The sequence below is a fragment of the Berghia stephanieae genome, chromosome 1, assembly GCF_034508935.2.
Source record: "Berghia stephanieae isolate SIO BIC M18660-M18661 chromosome 1, UCSD_Bste_1.3, whole genome shotgun sequence".
NCBI classification, from domain to species: domain Eukaryota; kingdom Metazoa; phylum Mollusca; class Gastropoda; order Nudibranchia; family Aeolidiidae; genus Berghia; species Berghia stephanieae.
The window spans coordinates 31,199,600-31,220,115 of NC_088360.1; the positions used below are offsets into that span (position 1 = coordinate 31,199,600).

The window sequence follows — 20,516 nt, forward strand, 5'->3', positions numbered from 1 at the left end:
TGGTTCGAATCCATTGGTCATAGGCAATGTCCCAATATAAAAAGATATTGGATATAATCATTATTCTTGAAAATAGTTTCAGGTGTCGCCCCTCCCCTTAATAGACGAAAATTCCGGTGATTTTTTTAAAGGATAGTTAAAATATCTACCATTTTATTAACCCTGAAAACTACGATTTTTATTTTCCTATTTCAAGTAGGCAGGTCTGCTATGACAAGTATCAGTTCCATAGTCAAAAAAAGACAAATTAAAAACAAAGTTTACTTAATCTTAGGCTTTCGCCAATAATTCATACAATACAATTAAGACAAATTAAATAATGCTACCAATCTCTCCTCATGCATTCGTTAGACTATAACAATAACGACCGTGTTATCTTTACTCCTTACCCAACCAACCCCTAGCTTCCCGCCTCTTCATCGCGAACTATCTTATGTATGTATTAGCTTCAGGACGGGCAAGTACGGAATCTGCCCACCCTTCCTTTAAACGTCTTTATTTCCTCTATAACTTAGAATTCAACTCTCTCCTTTCTCAGAAGAGTATTTCTCGTATACTAATTCAATTGTTGAGTAAACCAAAATGGTGGTTGTATTTTATATATTTATTTAGTCGTGACTTCTGAATAAAAGTGTTTTATTAGAGGGACTGCAATAGAAAATACATTGTTTTGCAAAAATATTTAGTCTGGCAATAAAAATACAGCGGTAATTACTTTAAGAATTTTTTTTTTAAAAGGAACAAATTAATTTGTTTAAAAAAAAAAAAACAAATTAAAAAAAAAAAACAAATAAGACAACAATTTAAATAAATGAATTTTGAGAAGCACTAAAGAAAACGAGAAAAAAAAAAAGAAATAATTTAAATGGATAAACAAATATATTAAAACAACACGAGTTAATACTAACTTGATATAATATTAGTAAATTGATAAATTTAATTCAATACTGGAACCTTCCCAATGTTATTACATCAATGGTACCAGCACAAGTAAGGCAATAAATAAGAAAAAGTTCGTTTGCCAAAATCTCTATTTAGTGCTCACTGGTTTATAAGGTGGGCTCATTTGAATTAGCCTGACCTAGTACTAGAGAGGCCAGACAGCAAAATCACCGTCAGGCGACGTGACGATGAGATGACGATGTGGGCGGAGTGGAGTCGTTGGGAAAGGGGGGGGGGGGGGGGGAGGTGATAAAAAAGAACAGGAGCGTATCCTGGTTTATGCATTATGGGGTGCATGGTGATTCGCAATCTATCAAATATACATACAAATTGATTTCAGTACGAAGCATCAAGTTTAAGTACTAACTTTTAAAATTATCTAATTTAAATTAGATTATTTCGGACCTGGTAATACAGCTTATAACTTGAAAAAAAACAGGCTGGTATTTGCCCACCCTGCCCATTATTACCAGCCGTCCCTGATTGGTGATGGATAGAAGAGTCATTGACACAAACCTTACAATGAATCATCCATCATCATTTATATTGGTGACGGATAGAAGAGTCCATGACACAAACCTTACAATGAATCATCCATCATTTATATTGGTGGTGGATAGACGAGTCAATGACACAAACCGTACAATGAATCATCCATCATCATTTATATTGGTGACGGATAGAAGAGTCCATGACACAAACCGTACAATGAATCATCCATCATCATTTATATTGGTGACAGATAGAAGAGTCCATGACACAAACCGTACAATGAATCATCCTTCATCATTTATATTGGTGACGGATAGAAGAGTCAATGATACAAACCGTACAATGAATCATCCATCATCATTTATATTGGTGACAGATAGAAGAGTCCATGACACAAACCGTACAATGAATCATCCATCATCATTTATATTGGTGACGGATAGAAGAGTCAATGACACAAACCGTACAATGAATCATCCATCATCATTTACCGTTTTGATCATTTATTACCTGTTTGAGTTCGATCACATTAACGTTGCTGCAAGGTGTCCGGCTCAATCCGGATTTCCAGATTTTTGGGATGAATTTTAATTTTAATTTTCCAGATTCTCTGTCCGGGTTTTTAAAAAAAAGGAATTACAAGAAAACTTGAATAAAATCACCATACTCAGGTTAAAATGAGTACCTGATTGTTAACAGCATTGTCTCTGTGGGGAAAAAATTGTAATATCGCCTATCAGGCATCATTTTTTGTCCTATATGTTAAGTGTTGTTGTTGGCTAGGGTCCCTTTGTAAAGGGCTTTGAGCATGTTTGATGGATATTGTGCTCTATAAATGCTCCTGCTTTTTGAAATTGTTTTTTGTTGTGTTTTTTTTTCTTCTAGGGGCTATCTAGGGGCTATCTATCAAAATTTGAAATCAGAAAGTTTTCTGGCCAAAACGTAAAAGAACGGATTTGTTGTTTGTCATTTCATTTATCAATGGTGATTTTCTACAGGATTTGTTGTTGTTGATTTTTTCCACTGTGTGTATTTATTTCTCCAGAACACGTCCGAACATTGGGCCCAATCCAACTGGCACGATATTCACATGGCGTTCCACAAGGTATGCATTTCACTCTAAAGGATTTGGGGAATTGAAGGAATTAGGGTGACAGCATTCAGCTGGTTGGTTTTGTTTGTTTTTTTTGTTTTTTTTTTTGGTGGGTAGATGTTGTGAGTTTTTTACTTTAATGCATAGCGTAAATAGAGTTCAGTGGTGGGTTAGATAATCAACTCCCATCATTTTTGTTGTTGGTTTATTTATTTATTTATTTTTTTGTTTTGTTTGTTTAATTTTTGTTAATCAAATCCATATTAAGGCTCATCTACATTGTAATCAAACTAAACACATGACTTTCCAATCTTTGGTCTTCATCAGAGAACGGGAGAAAATGAATTCCAGAGAATGGGACAAAAATGTTGTAAAAATATAAAATCACATTTACAGTTGTCTTAGTGATAACCTCAATATAATGACCACATGTCTATAATGACCATCTCTACATATCCACCATCTGTTTATAACGACCATCTCTGTTGACACCCTCGATTTTTTCTCTCTATATTTCACCTCTACATGGTGATCACATTACCAACGCAACCACAACCAAGAAGATTTGTGACTGTTTTAAAAAGTTACCATAAGAGGTCTCTCATTCATCTTTAGTATTTCATTCATTGTGTTTTATTGACAAAGGGGAAACCTGAAACATCCACATCATTTATATTCGATAATTAAATCAAATCTGTTGTTATTTATTTATTGTGAGTTTCAAGCAGCAACATTAAAAAATTTTTGTAGCCAAAGTAAATTTCACATTAATCCTTGTCCGTGTCTGTTGTTATTTTTATATAAAATTTTCCGCCCACCAGAAATACCCCGAGAAATTTTACTATGAAGGATCTCAAGACATGAACAATCCCAACCAGTATCTACCCGTCTATTTTGGGAATGTCTGCCTGAGATTCATACCTGTAAGTGTTCTCTCCCTTTGTCACTGGCATCAGTCAGATTCAATAGAAACTAGTGTTTGAGTTTTAAGTTTTATCAAAAGTATCATTTTGTGACTAAAGAATGTTTGAAATCTTTATCTGTCTTTTCACTGAATTCTCTCAATTGTCCAGATGTGTGCATACACAAAAGGCCAGTATTGTTGATGGTACCGTGCGATCTATAAGAGTCTATTATTATTAGTATTAGGTACTATATGAATTCATTATTGATTTATTACTGTAATAATTTGCTCAAAAAGTTAGCTGTAATAATTTGTTTATGAAAAAGTAGCTGTAAAAATGTTTTGGAAAAGTTAGCTGTATACTATTAACTTTCTGAAAAACTTAGCTGTATTAATTTGTTGCTGAAAAAGTTAGCTGTAATAATTTACTGAAATGTTTTTTGATATTGGAAGGTTTTAGACTTGACCATTCAGCGTTTCCTGGAGATGGGAGTGATGCAAAAGGCATTGGAGGTCATCTTGGACCACATCGGTGGATTGTACAAATTCCACGGTAAGCACTAGCTAAGACATTTGTCGTTTTTTGTTTTGTTTTGTTGGGGGGGGGGGGGGTGGAGGAAGAGACAGTATAGTTGTTTGTGTTTGGGGAGGAGAGTAAATGATAAGTTTGCTTTTTTGTTTAGGAGCGGAGAGAGGGGTAAGTGGTGATAAATTCTCTCCAGCAATTTAATATCATTGCCCTTATAAGTCATTAAAAAAACAAATTTCCCTCAAGATGGGCATCTTTTTATGTAGTGGAATTAAATTTTCAGTTTGTCTGAGAATTTTCTTTTGTTGTTTTAATTACACCTGGCAACCAAAATAATAAATCATTGCAATACAACCATGGATGCTACAATAATTCATTTTCATTGTGTTACTTCCTAACGCTGCAGTATTTGATTTGCCACAGAAATCCCAGGTTTGAGAGTTTTTGCCAAGATGTAATGGACCAATATTTGAAGAAAGAGTTTTCTGAATTATTTTTATATTATTATTAAGTACATATTTTTCCATAGTGCGGCAGTTACAGGATGTATTGGTTATGTGTTTGTGTGTTTGGTGTCTTTATTGATTATGTGTTTGTGTGTTTGTTGGTGTCTTATTAAAATGAAAGTTATAACATTTTATATTTTTTATGTCATATTTCCAACACGGAGTGGCTATTCGTCAGTACTGACCCCCAGGCGCTGGCACCTGCGGGTCAGTACTGACGAACAGGCACCGGCGTCTGGGGGTCAGTACTGACTAATACTATTACTATTACTAGTACTGATGCCAATTGGTCAGTTCTGACCTGGCCACGGGCGTTGACGGTACCAAAATTATGGAAAAATGCCATTTTTTAAAATAACTTGCTCTACGACAAATAAATCAGCATTTCCTGTCCCATACTAGTCGCAGGGAAGCCCTTGTTTTCACTAAATCTTTTTGTCGGTTTACGTGAGATTTGTTTAATAAATATATCAATTAATTAAACAAGTGAAATTGTCCAATCCTGAGAAAAAGACCAAATTTGGTGTTGAAACGCCAAACTGGAAGCCCTATATTTCGGTTCATCCAACGCGCATGCTCACTGCACTGATGCGTGGCGCTAGAACTGAAAGTGAAAGCTCTTTCATTGTCTCGTCTTTCTTCATTCCTGTCATTTGAAATTCGGCTTGCTCGCATCTTACTGAGACAGGAAAAGTAGAAAACGGTAAGGGCTGCCTGAAGCCGATGATCGTAAAATACTAACGAAAGAGTGAAAATGAAAGGCTTCGTATGGGAACAAAACAGACAATGGACGTTTCGGGTACAAACCCTTCATTAACACAACAATACACAAATAAACGTGGAAAACAAATAAAATATAATGAAAAATAACTTTGTCGTCTGTACTCAATGGTGGTTGAGGTTGCAGTATGAATGAAATGTCAGCGTGGGTAGAGGATAGGGTGCCCCATTGGGGTGATCTGATTGATAAGAAAAGGTCAGCGTCAGGGAACAGAACCTTCCAGAAAATAATGGAAGATAAAAGACATATAAAGTAGTAGTAGTAGTAGTAGTAGTAGTAGTAGTAGTAGTAGCAGTAGTAGTAGTAGCAGTAGTGGTAGTAGTAGTGAGTGGTAGTAGTAGTAATAGAATGGACAAAGTATTATAAAAGAATCGTAACAGGAAATATTATAACACATTTTCCTCTATTTTTCTTTAAATAAAGCTATAACGAAAATATACGGGGAAAAAAAAAACAATAAAAACAAAATAACCCAAAGAAATAGAATGGACAACATAAAATAAAATAGAATCTTACGGTGGCTTGAAATAACGAGTCATATCGTTGCCCCAACGGCATCTAACGCGTTAGAAATCAAACTTATCTAGGTGACCAAGTGTTACTGTGTGCCTGAGATAAGTTGGCCTGAGAGCCTGGAATTTTAATTGTTTTTTTTTTAAATGGTATACTTTTGGAAGTGACGAATAAGTGCGAAGAGGTCTTTGCACTGACGAACAGGTCCGATGTTCGTCAGTGCTGATCAATGGTGGGCGGTGGCACAGACCGAAGAGAGGTTGTCTGTGGGCGGTGGCACCTGTTGTTCAATACTGACCAATAGACACCAGGTTATTGGTCAGTACTGACCTCCAGGCACTGGCGTCTGTTCATCAGTACTGACCCGCATGTGCTAGCGCCTGGGAGTCAGTACTGACCAATAGCCCTAGCCTTTCCAACATGAGGTTTAGAATGAATTTTCTGTATTTATTCATGACAAATTTCCTATCAGACTCTCTCCCCCCCCCTCTCTCTCTCTCTCTCTCTCTCTCTCTCTCTCTCTCTCTCTCTCTCTCTCTCTTGCTCTTAATCTCTCTCTCCCCCTCTATCTATCTCTGTCTCCCACTTTTATTTTTTTAAAGGCATGAGTTTACATAAGCCATGAACTTTTCTATCATCACATCTCCATTTAGATCACCCAATAACGTACCTCTACAATACCCTGTTCTATTATGAGAAAAGTTTGGCTGACAAAGCAAATCTGAAGAGAAAGCTTGTCGGTGCTATCATTGGTAAGTGAAATGTGTCATTTTGATTGTCAGTCCTATGTTATTCTGTGTTTCACTCCTAACTAAAAGTTTCAACAATGTAAAATGATATTTATTCACATTGCACCCTTCACTTGTTTGCATAGAAATGATTACCACATCTTCCAGACAAAAAGCCACACAACCTAATTCAAAAAAAAAAAAAAAATAGAGCATTTATATAGCGCACTATCCACTAAACATGTTCAAAGTGCTTTACATGAAGTCCCTAGCCAACAGCAACACTTCACATGTATGACGAGACATGATACCTTTTGGGCTCAAAATCCTTCTTCAGCAGAAAACAATGAAAGCTTAAATACATTTCTTTACATAAGCTGTTATATTTATTTTAATTTATTACTTATTTAATTCATCGTCAGAATCTACTCAATAGCATTGAATTAATATATTGAATGTGGCCTTGACCCCCAGGTGCTTTCCGAGACATTCGTCCTGACAATTGGTGTCTGTCTGATGACTACCTCAAGAACCAGGAAGAAGCCAATTGGGTGCCCGATCCACACTATTACATCAGACAGATTACCAGACTTAGAAACAGTATCCTTTGGGTTTCCATACCAGCTCTGGCCTTTTATTTTACTTTGTTATCGTCTAATTCTAAGTTATTCATTATTTTGGGGTATTGTTATCTATCAGTTAATGTTGGTGATAACAAGAAATGAAGTGAATAGAGAAGTCCCAGAAGACTATAGAGAATAAAAAGGTTTGTGGTGATGAGGAGGTGACTGTTATGCACCCTGTGCTTGGCCATGAGAAAGTTGCTTTACAATCGATGCCATTCATCACTCAGGTCGAGGTGGAGTCATCAATATTCTGGCATCGCTGTTTTTTTGCATCACTTGCTGCCGAAAAAAAATGGCAAAATATCACTGATTTACTGATTTGCATTGTGGCTGCAAAATCTGAATTTTTTTTTGAAAATCTTGCAAATTGTTCAAAATTTTGCAAAGATAAAAAAAAAAATTTAAAAAAATTAAAAAATAATTTTTTAAAAAGGCAAAAACAAAAAAGACGATTTTTTTTCTCTTTCTTTTAATTTGATAGCTCGTATAGAACATGAAAGATAATAAATCAAGAATAGTTTCTTATTTACTGTCCCATTTTCTTCCTTTTTACTGGCGCTGATATGACCTTACATTTGTCGCAAGCACCAGGAAACCCTTAAAAACAAACAAATACCTTTCTCTTTCATGAACTAATTGTGGGTTTTTAGGATAATTTATCACACATTTTTGCAAATTTTGCTGTTTTTAGCTTGCAAAATTTGGGAATTATTTTTTTTTTTAAAACCGCCATGTCAGAATATTGTCCCTGGTTCAACTCCCGTCACCATAAAAGTTTTTATTCTCTTGTGTCATCGGGCACTTCTCTGCTCACTTTATTTCTTATGATCATCAATGCAAGTGCCTGCTCCAATCATTTTATCAGTCAATATTTACCTTAACTGAACCTCAGCTATCGCTGGAGAACTTCCTCCCCCTTACCCATCGGCAGACTGGCGCTTCAACGAATTCCCAAATGCATCAGCCCATGCCCTTCACTCCATCTGTGTGGAACTCATGGCACTTCCTGTGTCTGCACAAACTGTCGGGGAAGCACTGCTTGATGTCTCTCTCAAACCGTATGGATTTTCCTTCCATTATTTTCTCTCTCAAACTTTTTTTTTTCAGATTTTCTACACTGGAACCTCAGTATAACAGGTCTGGGCATGACAGGCACCTGATTATAACAAGGGTTTTTAAAACCCTTTTTTTTCTCTCCATCTTTTCCTTTATTACAATTTATCAGCTAGAGCAGGAACTTATAAGAGTCTAATCAGATGTAATAAGGGCACCGAAAACCCACTGAATATCTCCATATACAATGAATTAGCCTACATTATACTGAGGGTATGCTTACAGCTACATGTAATGGAGAGCTAGGCTAGGCTTAGTTAAATGGCTACTTTGTGTAAATGTGTGTGTGTGTGTGTTTGTATGTATGTACGTGTGTGTGTATAATGGCTACTTACTACCATACTTTTCATGTCTTATACTGGGTTGTTTTCCTTGAAATTCCGAGTTATATCACGACTTGGTTACAACAAGGATTTCAGGCTGGTCCTGGTCCCGTCATGCCTGTTATAATGAGGTTCCACTGGACTTGTTTTGTTTGTTTTTTATTTTAACCATTCGTTTTGTCCTAATCGTCTTGTCTTTCACAAAATGTTTGTTTTCACTTTCTTTTCTTATCTCCTCCAAATTTTACATTTTCGCCTCCTCTCTGTGTCTCTCTCAAACTGTCTTTTCTCCTTCTCCTTTCTCTCTCAATCAAATTATAGGATTTTTCATTCTCTTCTTAAAGTAATTGTATGTTTTGGGTTTTTTTTTTTTGTTTGTTTTGTTTTTGATTTCATTATGTCTATATCATTTTCACAAGCACTATGTAGTAGTAGCAGTAGTAGTAGCGTCTGGCTACACCTCCAAATGTATTTCGTCAACCCAGCTTCTAAAGTCTTCCTCCGCCCTAAGGACGGTTTCATAGCCACCTTCAAGTTTAGTGACTGGGCAGTGGAGGACGATGTGATCGCTGGTCTCTGGGGCTGCCTGACATTTCTGGCAGGTATCACTGTTTCCAAGTTTCCATCTGCACATATTTGATGCAGTTCTGCCATGTCCAGTTAAGAGGTAGTTTGAGGAAATCCAGTATTTTCTGGCGTTATTGAATGCAGGCACTCTTTTGGTTGGATCTTTAATGATGTTTCCTCCTTTTGGTGTTTCCCTCTTCCACATTTCTCTCCAGTTTTCCTCCACACTGAAGTCTGCCATTTTTGTTTGGTGGAAAGGTCTTCTCGATTTAAATCTAGTTGTTGAAGGTGCCCCCTTTACGTTTGATTTTATGCACTATCAGGGCATTTAACCCTTCGATTGTGAGACCCAACTTCTTCTCCTATTTGTTACCCCTAAATTTGTTTTCACCACAAGAATCAGAACTGAAGCCCATTTTTAATTGATGTTTCTGCTCCATGATCAAAATGGCAAATCATGACGTCAGTTTATATTAAATTCTAACTTACTCCTAAAAGTTATAAACGTTTACCACCCTCTTGAAGAGATCACCCTAGATTTTGTTTTACTCTTTTATGAACATCAGCAGCGCTTCTCAAGTTGATGTAAACTTTCAGTTTATTTTTTGTACATAATTAACATTTATTGATAATCAGGTAGTATATTGAAGCAATTTTTGATTTAAAAGAAAATATTTAATAATGTCTTTTTTTTCTTCTGTAGATCGTCATCTCTTCCAGCCCAAAAAGACATGATGTCTTGGTACAATTCCCTTGGTCTGATTCTCACTGCATTACCTGTGAGTATTTACACCATCAGATATCATCCATGAAATGTCACATCTAACATACAGTTTTTATTTTTTTATTTTCAAAGACTTGGAATGAAATATTATCTACAGCAAGTTTTTATTTAATATGCAGCTCCTCACAACTGAAACGTCCAGGACACCCAACCCCCCCACCCCCATAATGGGCCAGGGAAGCACTTACTGTGTCTTCTATCCCTCTATATCTGTTTTCCAAATTGTTTTCTGTCTTTGTCTTGGGATGAGATTCTTAGTTTTGTCGTTATCTGGCCGAAGTCCTTGGCTGGGAGGGAAACAGTCGAATGTATAGTTATAGTTTTGGGAGATGATGTTGTTTTCCTTGTAAATCTCTCTGTTATGTAATGTTATTTATTTTTTAAACATATGGTCTGTAAACATTTGAGTTTGTTCCTCGTAGTGGGATCTTGTGCCGGTGCCTGGGTGAGACTTTTAGGGATCTCAAACTAAGTACTTTGATTGTATGCTCTTGGAATCTACATCTGTTTCCTATTTGAACCAATTCCCCTTTGTCTTACCTTTTCTTGGGTGCTTTAATTGTAATTCTAGAACTTTTTACTATCCCATATTCTTCCTTTTTATTGGCAATGATATGACCTTAAAATGTTGCAAGTGTCATAAAACCCTTAAAAACAAAAAAGAAACACTCAGCAATATTTGAAAACCAAATAAACCCCATTAATCATCACATATTATTGTATGATTTTAGGACTCTTTTCTCGTACAATTATACCTTCAGGGCCATCAGGCCCAGGGAGCTGGAGTTTATCCCGGTTTCTATAGTGTAAAACAGACGGTAGCAATTGATTGCTAACCTGTGGATAGGATGTTTGCCTATCAAAATGTACTTCCCACCAGATCTAACAGATTTTAAAATGTATACCATTATTGTTATGTTAAAGTTTTTCTTTGTTGTTATTGTCATCAGGAATCGTATTGGTCAGTTCTAAATGACCGAATCCTACAGGCCATTCAACATCCTGTCCTGGCCTCACCGTCTGTTCACCACAGTCCATTCAAAATCCTTGACGTCAGTCTGTCACATCTACAGTATGCTGAGATGGAATGTTCTACAGTTCTAGAGCTTTGTCATGGAGTTTGGCACCATGCTGGAATTGGACAGCTCTCACACTTGCCGCAGTGAGTCGTAATAAAATGGATAATAGTAATAAATAATGAATTTAGATAGCGCCTAAACATCCATGTTAATCTTGCTCTTGCGCTTTACAGTATTAAAAAAAAATAACAAAAGAAAAAACTAACTACAAAATAAGCATGAATACAGAAACAAAATCTAAGCAACATCTATTTTATAAGAAACAAGCCTTGTGGAACAACTCAAATGTCTTCAGACATTTCCTAAAAGATCATAAAATTTCACAGCCCTTTGTCCAAGGAGTGAGTTTGTTCCATAGATGTGGAGCAACGGATGGCATTTATAAATGTTTTCACTATTTATTAATTATTCATGTTGATTTGTTTGCATATTCCTGCTCAACTTTAGATGGAGCTTTGGATAATGAACATAAATTGTGTGGCTATTTGGTCTTGTGGTATGACGCTTGCTTTCGGATCGGAAGGTCCTGGGTTTGAGCCTTGCTTGACGCATAGTTGAGTCCTTGGAAAATACTCTTTACTCACATTCTCTCACCGTACTCAGGTGTAGAATAAGTACCTGGCCGTTGACAACATTGTCTCTGTCAGTAAAAAATGTATTATCACCTAACAGGCGTCATGTCTTCGTTCTTTATGTTACACGTTGCTGTTGGTCAGGGACCCTTTGTAAAGCGCTTGAGTACGTTTAGTGGATATTGCTCTATATAAAAGCTCAATTTTTTAATTAAAAAAAAAATATAATATCATCTCCCAATACAAGACATGATCCATCTTGAGTTTATGATATAAGGGGGAAGGCAAGGAGGGAGGAGAGGGGGGGTTGCTCTCTTTTGTATGGCTATGTTGCCTCTGTCTGAAATAGAATTGTAATATCGCCTAACTGGCGTCATGTCTCATCCTACATGTTAAGTCTGCTATTGGCCAGGGACCCCTTGTAAAACTCTTTGAGCACGTTTAGGGGATGTTGCACTATACAAATCCATCATATTTTAGCTTTAAAAAACCCCAACTACTAATGGAGAATTATTTTGTTCCTGTAATGGTCAGAAATTTCCTTTTTTTTTTAAAAAAGTCTGTCTGCCAATATATTGGAACTTTATACAAATATATATATATATATATATTTATTTTCTATTTTCCATACAGATTTGTTAGGGACAAGCTGAAACCGATCATCAAACATGAAAACCAGTTTATTTATCTTTGTCATCTGGTGGGGCCTTTCTTGCAGAGATTTCACATGGAGAGAACACGGTGTTTGTTGGAGGTATGTAGCAAATCTAGACTTAGTTTATATAGAAGGGGAGGGAGAGAGAGAGAGAGTGTGTTCCTTTTCCTTTTTTAACAAAACTGCAACCAAACACTAATTGCCTCTTGGGACAATAAAGATTATCATTATTATTACTATTTTTATTATTATTATTATTACCATCATCATTATAATTTATTTTTCGGGTTCTTCTATTTTGTAGTTGTTTTACTTGTAGGGGCAGCATGACTCACCGGTACGGTCTTTGATTCGCACTGTGGCCAATGCCTGGGTTATTCCAGTCTTCCCTTGGAATAGACTCAAAAGACAAATTTCCCTTTGGGAATGACTAAAGGGAATTTTAATTATTTGTTATTTTTAATTTTCCAGTTAACTGTGGAGTTGTACGAGATTCTATTGAACGTGGATCTGGCCAGTGATCACCTCAACCACATGGACGCCATCTGTGACTTCCTGTATCCTTGGATAGAAATTGTTTTATAAAACATTTTATTCCTTGTAATATTTGCCTATTTGGTGATAAATAAAAATTGATATAACAGCTTCAAAAAATAACAAAATACCAAACACGGAATGTTTCGGGCTCAAAACCCTTCTTCAGCCAACAACAAAAAACGGTGAAAACATGAAATGCATTACTAAAATACCAGAACAACGACAGAGAATAGTAATAGTAATGTATTTATGTTTTGTTTTTTTGTTGTTGTTGGCTGAAGAAGGGGTTTGAGCCCGAAACGTTCTGTATTTGGTATTTAGTTCTTTTTTTAGATGTTATATTTATTTTTGTTTATTATTTTTTACAGTCCACAGCTTCTAGCAGCTTGGTGTCATTTGGACCTGTTTGGTTCAGTGCTCAGAATGAGGTGTTTCAATGCATTTTTGTAAAAGTTCAGTAAATTGATGCTTCCTGAATTAGCAACCCTGCTGTAATCTGGACATCACACTGACCAATACCGTCTGTCCACCTACTCTGGTTCATACAGTGTGTGCCACTTTAGGGACAGATTTGACCATCTGGATGTCTCTGTAATCTGGACATCACACTGACCGATACCATCTGTCCACCTACTCTGGTTCATACAGTGTGTACCACTTTAGGGACAGATTTGACCATCTGGATGTCTCTGTAATCTGGACATCACACTGACCAATACCATCTGTCTACCTACTCTGGTTCATACAGTGTGTGCCACTTTAGGAACAGATTTGACCATTTGGATGTCTCTGTAATCTGGACTTCACACTGACTAATACCATCTGTCCACCTACTCTGGTTCATACAGTTTGTGCTACTTTAGGGACAGATTTGACCATCTGGATGTCTCTGTAATCTGGACATCACACTGACCAATACCATCTGTCTACCTACTCTGGTTCATACAGTGTGTGCCACTTTAGGAACAGATTTGACCATTTGGATGTCTCTGTAATCTGGACTTCACACTGACTAATACCATCTGTCCACCTACTCTGGTTCATACAGTGTGTGCTACTTTAGGGACAGATTTGACCATCTGGATGTCTCTGTAATCTGGACATCACACTGACCAATACCATCTCTCCACCTACTCTGGTTCATACAGTGTGTGCCACTTTAGGGACAGATTTGACCATCTGGATGTCTCTGTAATCTGGACATCACACTGACCGATACCATCTGTCCACCTACTCTGGTTCATACAGTGTGTGCCACTTTAGGGACAGATTTGACCATCTGGATGTCTCTGTAATCTGGACATCACACTGACCGATACCGTCTGTCCACCTACTCTGGTTCATACAGTGTGTGCCACTTTAGGGACAGATTTGACCATCTGGATGTCTCTGTAATCTGGACATCACACTGACCAATACCATCTGTCCACCTACTCTGGTTCATACAGTGTGTGCCACTTTAGGGACAGATTTGACCATCTGGATGTCTCCGTAATCTGGACATCACATTGACCGATACCGTCTGTCCACCCTCTCTGGTTCATACAGTGTGTGCCACTTTAGGGACTGAGATGACCATCTGGATGTCTCTGTAATCTGGACATCACACTGACCAATACCATCTGTCCACCTACTCTGGTTCATACAGTGTGTGCCACTTTAGGGACAGATTTGACCATCTGGATGTCTCTGTAATCTGGACATCACACTGACCAATACCATCTGTCCACCTACTCTGGTTCATACAGTGTGTGCCACTTTAGGGACAGATTTGACCATCTGGGTGTCTCTGTAATCTGGACATCACACTGACCGATACCGTCTGTCCACCTACTCCGGTTCATACAGTGTGTACCACTTTAGGACTTTAGGGACAGATTTGACCATCTGGATGTCTCTGTAATCTGGACATCACACTGACCAATACCGTCTGTCCACCTACTCTGGTTCATACAGTGTGTGCCACTTTAGGGACTGAGATGACCATCTGGGTGTCTCTGTAATCTGGACAACACACTGACCAATACCGTCTGTCCACCTACTCTGGTTCATACAGTGTGTGCCACTTTAGGGACAGATTTGACCATCTGGATGTCTCTGTAATCTGGACATCACACTGACCAATACCGTCTGGATGTCTGTGTAATCCAGCCCAAAGATGCTGGCAATGGAGGTGTTGGGATTAGAGAGATGTGACTGGATATGTTTTACAAAAAAATTACTCATAACTTTTTGTTTGCTTGAATGTTTTATTTTTTTAATGCATTCTGACATTATAATCATTCTTAACTCCAATTTCAGCTATCACATCAAATACATGTTTGTCGGCGATGGAGTACGCAGTGATGTCGAAAAACTTATTTGTAAATTACGGCCAGCTCTGAAGCTTCGTCTCAGATTTATCTCTCATCTCAACTTGGAAGAAACGTCGTCTGACTCGGCATCTACAAACACTTCGCAAGCCAGCACAGCTGCTACATCGTAGATATGATTATGGTTTTAGAGATGGCTGGTACAAACACTCTACACACCAACATACACACACACACTAACACAGCTCCTACATCATAGATATTGTGAGAATGGTTTTAGAGATGGCTGGTACAAACACTACACACACACCAACACAGCTCCTACATCATAGATATTATGTGAATAGTTTTATAGAAGGCTGGTACAAACACTACAAACTTTAGTACAGCTCCTATATCATAGATATTATGAGAATGGTCAACTCTCTCCCCACAAACTATTTGCACAGGATTTTTGTCAGAGAAATGCCATACTTATCCAACACAGACGTTGATTTTATAAACCCAAGATCAAAAGCAACAATAACATTTGTATTTCTTACCTATGGCATTACACAATCCATTGCATGGAGAAAAAAAAGGGGGGGGGGGGGGGGTAGGGGAAAACCCCCAAAAACCATGAGTTATCCCTGATTTCCGACTTCATCAATCTCCTACTGGGACTACCACATAGCTGTGTTCTGTCAATCTCTTCATAGACGTTGACGTGTCATTTTCATTTTTACGTAGTAGTAGTGTCGTATGGTCTTCACACCTCCAAGTGTGACTCATTCAGCCATTTGATGTAGTCGTCATCAGCTTTGTGGATAGCAGGATAGCCGCCCTCTATGGATGTTGATGGACAGTGAAGTACCACATGGTTGATGTCCTGATTTGGAGCGTTACAGGCTTGGCATGTTGGTGTTGTTATATAGCCCCATTTGTGGAGATTAGATGCTGTTCTACCGTGTTTAGATCGTAGTCTGTTACAGGAGGACCACTGTTTTCTGTTTAGTGTGTAGAAACCTGGGAGTGGTGTTGCTGTAGGGTCTTTGATTAGATCACTGTTTTTTGGTTTGTTTTTCTCCCATTCAGTTTTCCAGCTATCAGAGAGGTCGAAATGTTCTTTTTTGGATTTGTAGAACGGTTTGCGAGATTTTAGGCGTGATGTTGTGGGGGCTGATTGGGTGATTATTCTGAGTGGAGTATTTGATGTTGTTTTCTCCAGTCGGTGATATTGTTTTTGTGTCGCCTCTTCTCTTCGGAGATGGGGAGGGGCAATTGCGCTCATTATTGGTAACCACGAGGTACGAGTTGATTTCAATGTGCCAGAAATTGTTCTCATGGTGTTATTTAGAGCGGAGTCTACTATTTTGGTGTGAGTGGACCTTGCCCAAACAGGGGCACAGTATTCTGCTACACTGTAACAGAGTGCTATAGAGGATGTTTTGAGGACTGATGTGGAGGCACCCCAGGAAGTTCCAGCAAGTTTTCTAACAATACCGTTCCTTTTCTGGAGTTTATGTGCAGTATTTTCTAGGTGTTTCCTATATGTGAGGGACCGGTCCAGGATTACGCCGAGATATTTTGGGTTTTGGTCGTATGGTAACGTAGAGTTATTAGTTGTGACATTTATTTGTTGGTCAGCTTGATGGTTATCTAGATGGAACAGAGTACTGACAGTTTTTGTGGTATTCATTCGAAGGTACCATTTATTGAAGAATGATTGCAGAATGTTGGTGTCGTCTGTAAGCGTTTTTTCAATTTATTTAAGGTCGTTTGATTGCCATGCAATTGCGATGTTGTCAGCATAACCAAATTTGAAAGCTTTAGTTTCGGGAATGTTGCTTATATAGACGTTGAATAGAGTTGGTGCTAGAACAGAGCCCTGAGGTACTCCATTTATTATTGTTCTTTTCCTGCTGGTCTTGTCTCCTAGGCAAACATGATATGTTCTTTTTCCTGACATTTTGTTAAGGAGTGTTAATGTTTTTTTGCAGTTGATATGTTTTGCTAGTTTAGCATCAAACCGTCATGCCAAACTGTATCATAGGCCGCTGATTTTTACGTGAGATCATGATTTGCATGAATGGTCATTTTTCTGTATCTCTCACACTGTGGCCCTCCGGTACAAATTACAGTCTTGGACATGAATTGAATTCGCCCAGAGAGCTGGCGATCAGACATCACGTGGGTATCGGGTATGTCCCTGGCAAAGACATTTTGTACACATGACTCTCGTCCTGTCAGAGATGAATTCCAATTCCAGATTTCCTCCTGAAATCTATACTGGTGGTGCCTGACTGGATTTCATGTCTCAGTCTACATGTTAGGCTGTCGAATGAGTGCATTCAATTTCATCTCCTGTTTGTAAATAATCTGTGTGTCATAGACGCCATACATTTCTATGATTTACACACAACAAACACATGAAACGTGTCAAACGTCTAACTGCTACATAGTGTTAAATGTACCATGTCCATCATCATGTGAAATTAAACATAAAATTGTAAAACTCCTAGTCTTAGACTCTGACTATGATTTCTTGTGCTATAAAATGTAATTCTCTATAACTACTACTACTATTACTACTACTACTACTATTACTACTACTACTATTACTACTACTACTACCACTACTACTACAGCTACTACTACTACTACTACTACTACTACTACTACTACTACTACTACTACTACTACTACAACTATTGTAGTTATTATTATTAATGTTAACGTTGTCATTGTTATTATTATTGATTATTTTAAAAATCAGCAAACTTTTACTTGATTGTAATATTATTAAATATCGTGATTTTTCACAAGTCTTTAACGTTAATCTATTATATATATTTAGGTCCCCCATTACCATAAGGACTTCTTGTGATTTACACATTCGTTTTGCTTTGTCTAGTGAATGGTAAAACTCTGTCATATCTGCATCTGTCGCCTCTTCTGTTGGTGCATAAACTTGAATAATATTGGTGTCAACTACAGGTCCTCTTAGCTTAACCAGCAAAACTCTGTCTGAGATTGCTACGTGCCCTTTGTAAAATTTGGTTGATTTTTGGTCTAAGATCATCCCTACTCCTTTTTGGAAAGAGGTTCCACCACTCCATATGATCTTATATGTCATGTTGTTTTCTTGTTTTGACATGGTTCCCTGCTCTTTCCATCTCATCTCTGCCAGGCCAAGAATATTTATTTGGAGCCGTTTCATTTCTTTCAGAATGTTGTTTAGTTTTCCTTTTTGGGCACAGGTCCTGACATTCCATGTCCCAATTTTGGTTTTGTCACATTTGTTAAATTTATTTCGCCTAGTAACTGGCTGACGGTTCGGTGTGACCTGACGAACATCACGCTCCCAACCGAGCGAGGCAGCAGTCTTCCGTGAAAACATGCTCCCCTTTACGCTGTCACCGTTTAACTTTTTGGACTTATTCATGCAGTTAACTCGGCAAAGTTACAAGAATGGTTTGCCATTGCCTATTCTTGTCGCCCTCTGCAGTTGGCCAGCTTGACCTGTTACCGTTCGACACCACGAGGAGGTTGCAGTAGGGCTTGATGATGATCTATCTTTGCAGACTTGGCATCATCCATTTGTCATGCTAAGATTGGCAGAGGCAGAGATGGTGACATAATCGGACCACATGGACTCGGAGACAGAAATGAACGAGGAAACATCTGGGCAGATTGGTGTAGAACAAATAAATTAATGATTTCAAACACCTGGTTTCAACAACACCCAAGAAGAACCTGGACATGGCAATCACCAGGGGACAGAGCAAGGAACCAGATAGACTTTATAGCAGTATCATCAAGATTCAGAAATGGCATATTAAATTGCAAAACCTACCCAGGCGCCGATGTAGACAGTGACCATGTCCCAGTTGTTTGTACAATAAGGATAAAGTTTAAAGCTATTCAGAGAACAGCTGGTAGAATAAAGAGGGATTACTGGTTATGCAAAGACAATGGCATACAAACAAAAATGAGAGAAGAATTTGAAAATGCACTCATGATACAAAGCCAAAGTGAACCTGATAATGAAAAATGTGAAAAACAATTTGATATATTCCAAAAGTGTGTCAAAGCAACTGCAGAAAAGCATTTACCAATAGCTCAAATAAACAGCAAAAAGGAATGGATGACAAATGAAATTCTAAACCTATTTGAAGAAAGACGAAAATGCAACAGAGGGTCTGCAGAATACCAAACATTGAACAACCACATTAAATCCAAATGCATCGAGGCACACGAGAACTATCTAGACTGGAAATGCTGCGAAATCGAAAGAGAATACAAACCCAACCCCCAACAAGCTCACCAAAGAATAAAAGAACTATCAGGGAAAAGGAAAAGCAAAGCAGCAGGAAGTTGTATCCAAAACAAACAAGGGGAACTGCTATTTGAAGAACAACATATAGAAAGCCGATGGGTAGAATACATAGGCGAACTGTACAATGATCCAAATAGAAATGAACCACCACTGAAATTCAAAGAACCATTAAGCGGACCAAACATCACCAAAAGTGAAATTGAACATGCCATGGAACGAATGAGGGATGGTAAAGCAACAGGCCCTGATGAAATATCTGTAGAGGTATTAAAAAGCCTAGGAGATCTGGCAATTGATGAACTTCACATATTATTCAACAATATATACAATACTGGGAAAATTCCAGAAGATCTCTGTAACTCTATTTTATAGCAATACCAAAGAAAGCAGGTGCAGTCAGATGCGAAAATTTTAGAACTATAAGTTTAATAAGCCACATCAACAAAATACTGTTGCGTATAATTATCAACAGGCTAAGGAATAAGATTAACCCCGAAATCGCAGAAGAACAATATGGATTCCAACCTGACAGAGGGACAAGGAACGCAATATACCTCCTCCGTGTTTTAAGTGAAAGAGCTATACAGGTTCAGACCCCACTATACCTCTGTTTTGTCGACTACAAAAAAGCTTTTGATAGAGTATGCCACGAAGAAATACTAAAACAACTGCACTCCAGGGGGGGGGTGGGGGGTAGGGGAAACCCCAAAAACCATGAGTTATCCCTGTTTTGACTTCATCAATTCCTATGTGGATACATAGCTGTGTTATGTTAAATTCTTCATAGAAGTTGACGGTCATTTATATTTTAGTAGAAGTAGTTAGTGCGTTTCTATGGTCTTAACTCAGTGTGACTTCATTCAGCCATTTCGATGCTAGTGTCTTCAGCTTTGTGGTTAGAAGGATAGCCGCCCTCTATGGATGTTGCTGGACAGTGAAGTACACATGGATGATGTCTGATTTGGAGCGTTACAGGCTGGCATAGTGGTGTTGTTATATAGCCTTTGTGGAGATTAGATGTGTTCTACGTGTTTAGGGATCGTAGTCTGTTACAGGAGGACAATGTTTTTGGGTAGTGTGTAGAAACTGGGGTGGTGTTGCTGTCGGGTCTTTGCTTCGATCACTGTTTTTTGGTTTTGTTG

The 20,516-nt window shown here is 37.9% G+C and overlaps 1 protein-coding gene across 1 annotated transcript in view; it reads left to right on the plus strand.

The window, feature by feature from the left end:
- Positions 1 to 17,855, plus strand: part of LOC144971718 (mediator of RNA polymerase II transcription subunit 23-like) — a 58,731-nt gene extending 40,876 nt beyond the window's left edge. Inside the window, exons 25-35 of the mRNA XM_078912794.1 lie at positions 2,480 to 2,539; positions 3,349 to 3,450; positions 3,885 to 3,984; positions 6,414 to 6,512; positions 6,963 to 7,088; positions 8,007 to 8,172; positions 9,821 to 9,896; positions 10,852 to 11,063; positions 12,186 to 12,306; positions 12,679 to 12,764; positions 15,046 to 17,855. Of these exons, the coding sequence (XP_078768920.1) occupies positions 2,480 to 2,539; positions 3,349 to 3,450; positions 3,885 to 3,984; positions 6,414 to 6,512; positions 6,963 to 7,088; positions 8,007 to 8,172; positions 9,821 to 9,896; positions 10,852 to 11,063; positions 12,186 to 12,306; positions 12,679 to 12,764; positions 15,046 to 15,229 (1,332 nt within the window). The 3' untranslated portion in view covers positions 15,230 to 17,855. The remainder of the gene's footprint in view (positions 1 to 2,479; positions 2,540 to 3,348; positions 3,451 to 3,884; positions 3,985 to 6,413; positions 6,513 to 6,962; positions 7,089 to 8,006; positions 8,173 to 9,820; positions 9,897 to 10,851; positions 11,064 to 12,185; positions 12,307 to 12,678; positions 12,765 to 15,045) is intronic.
- Positions 17,856 to 20,516: the final 2,661 nt, after the last annotated feature.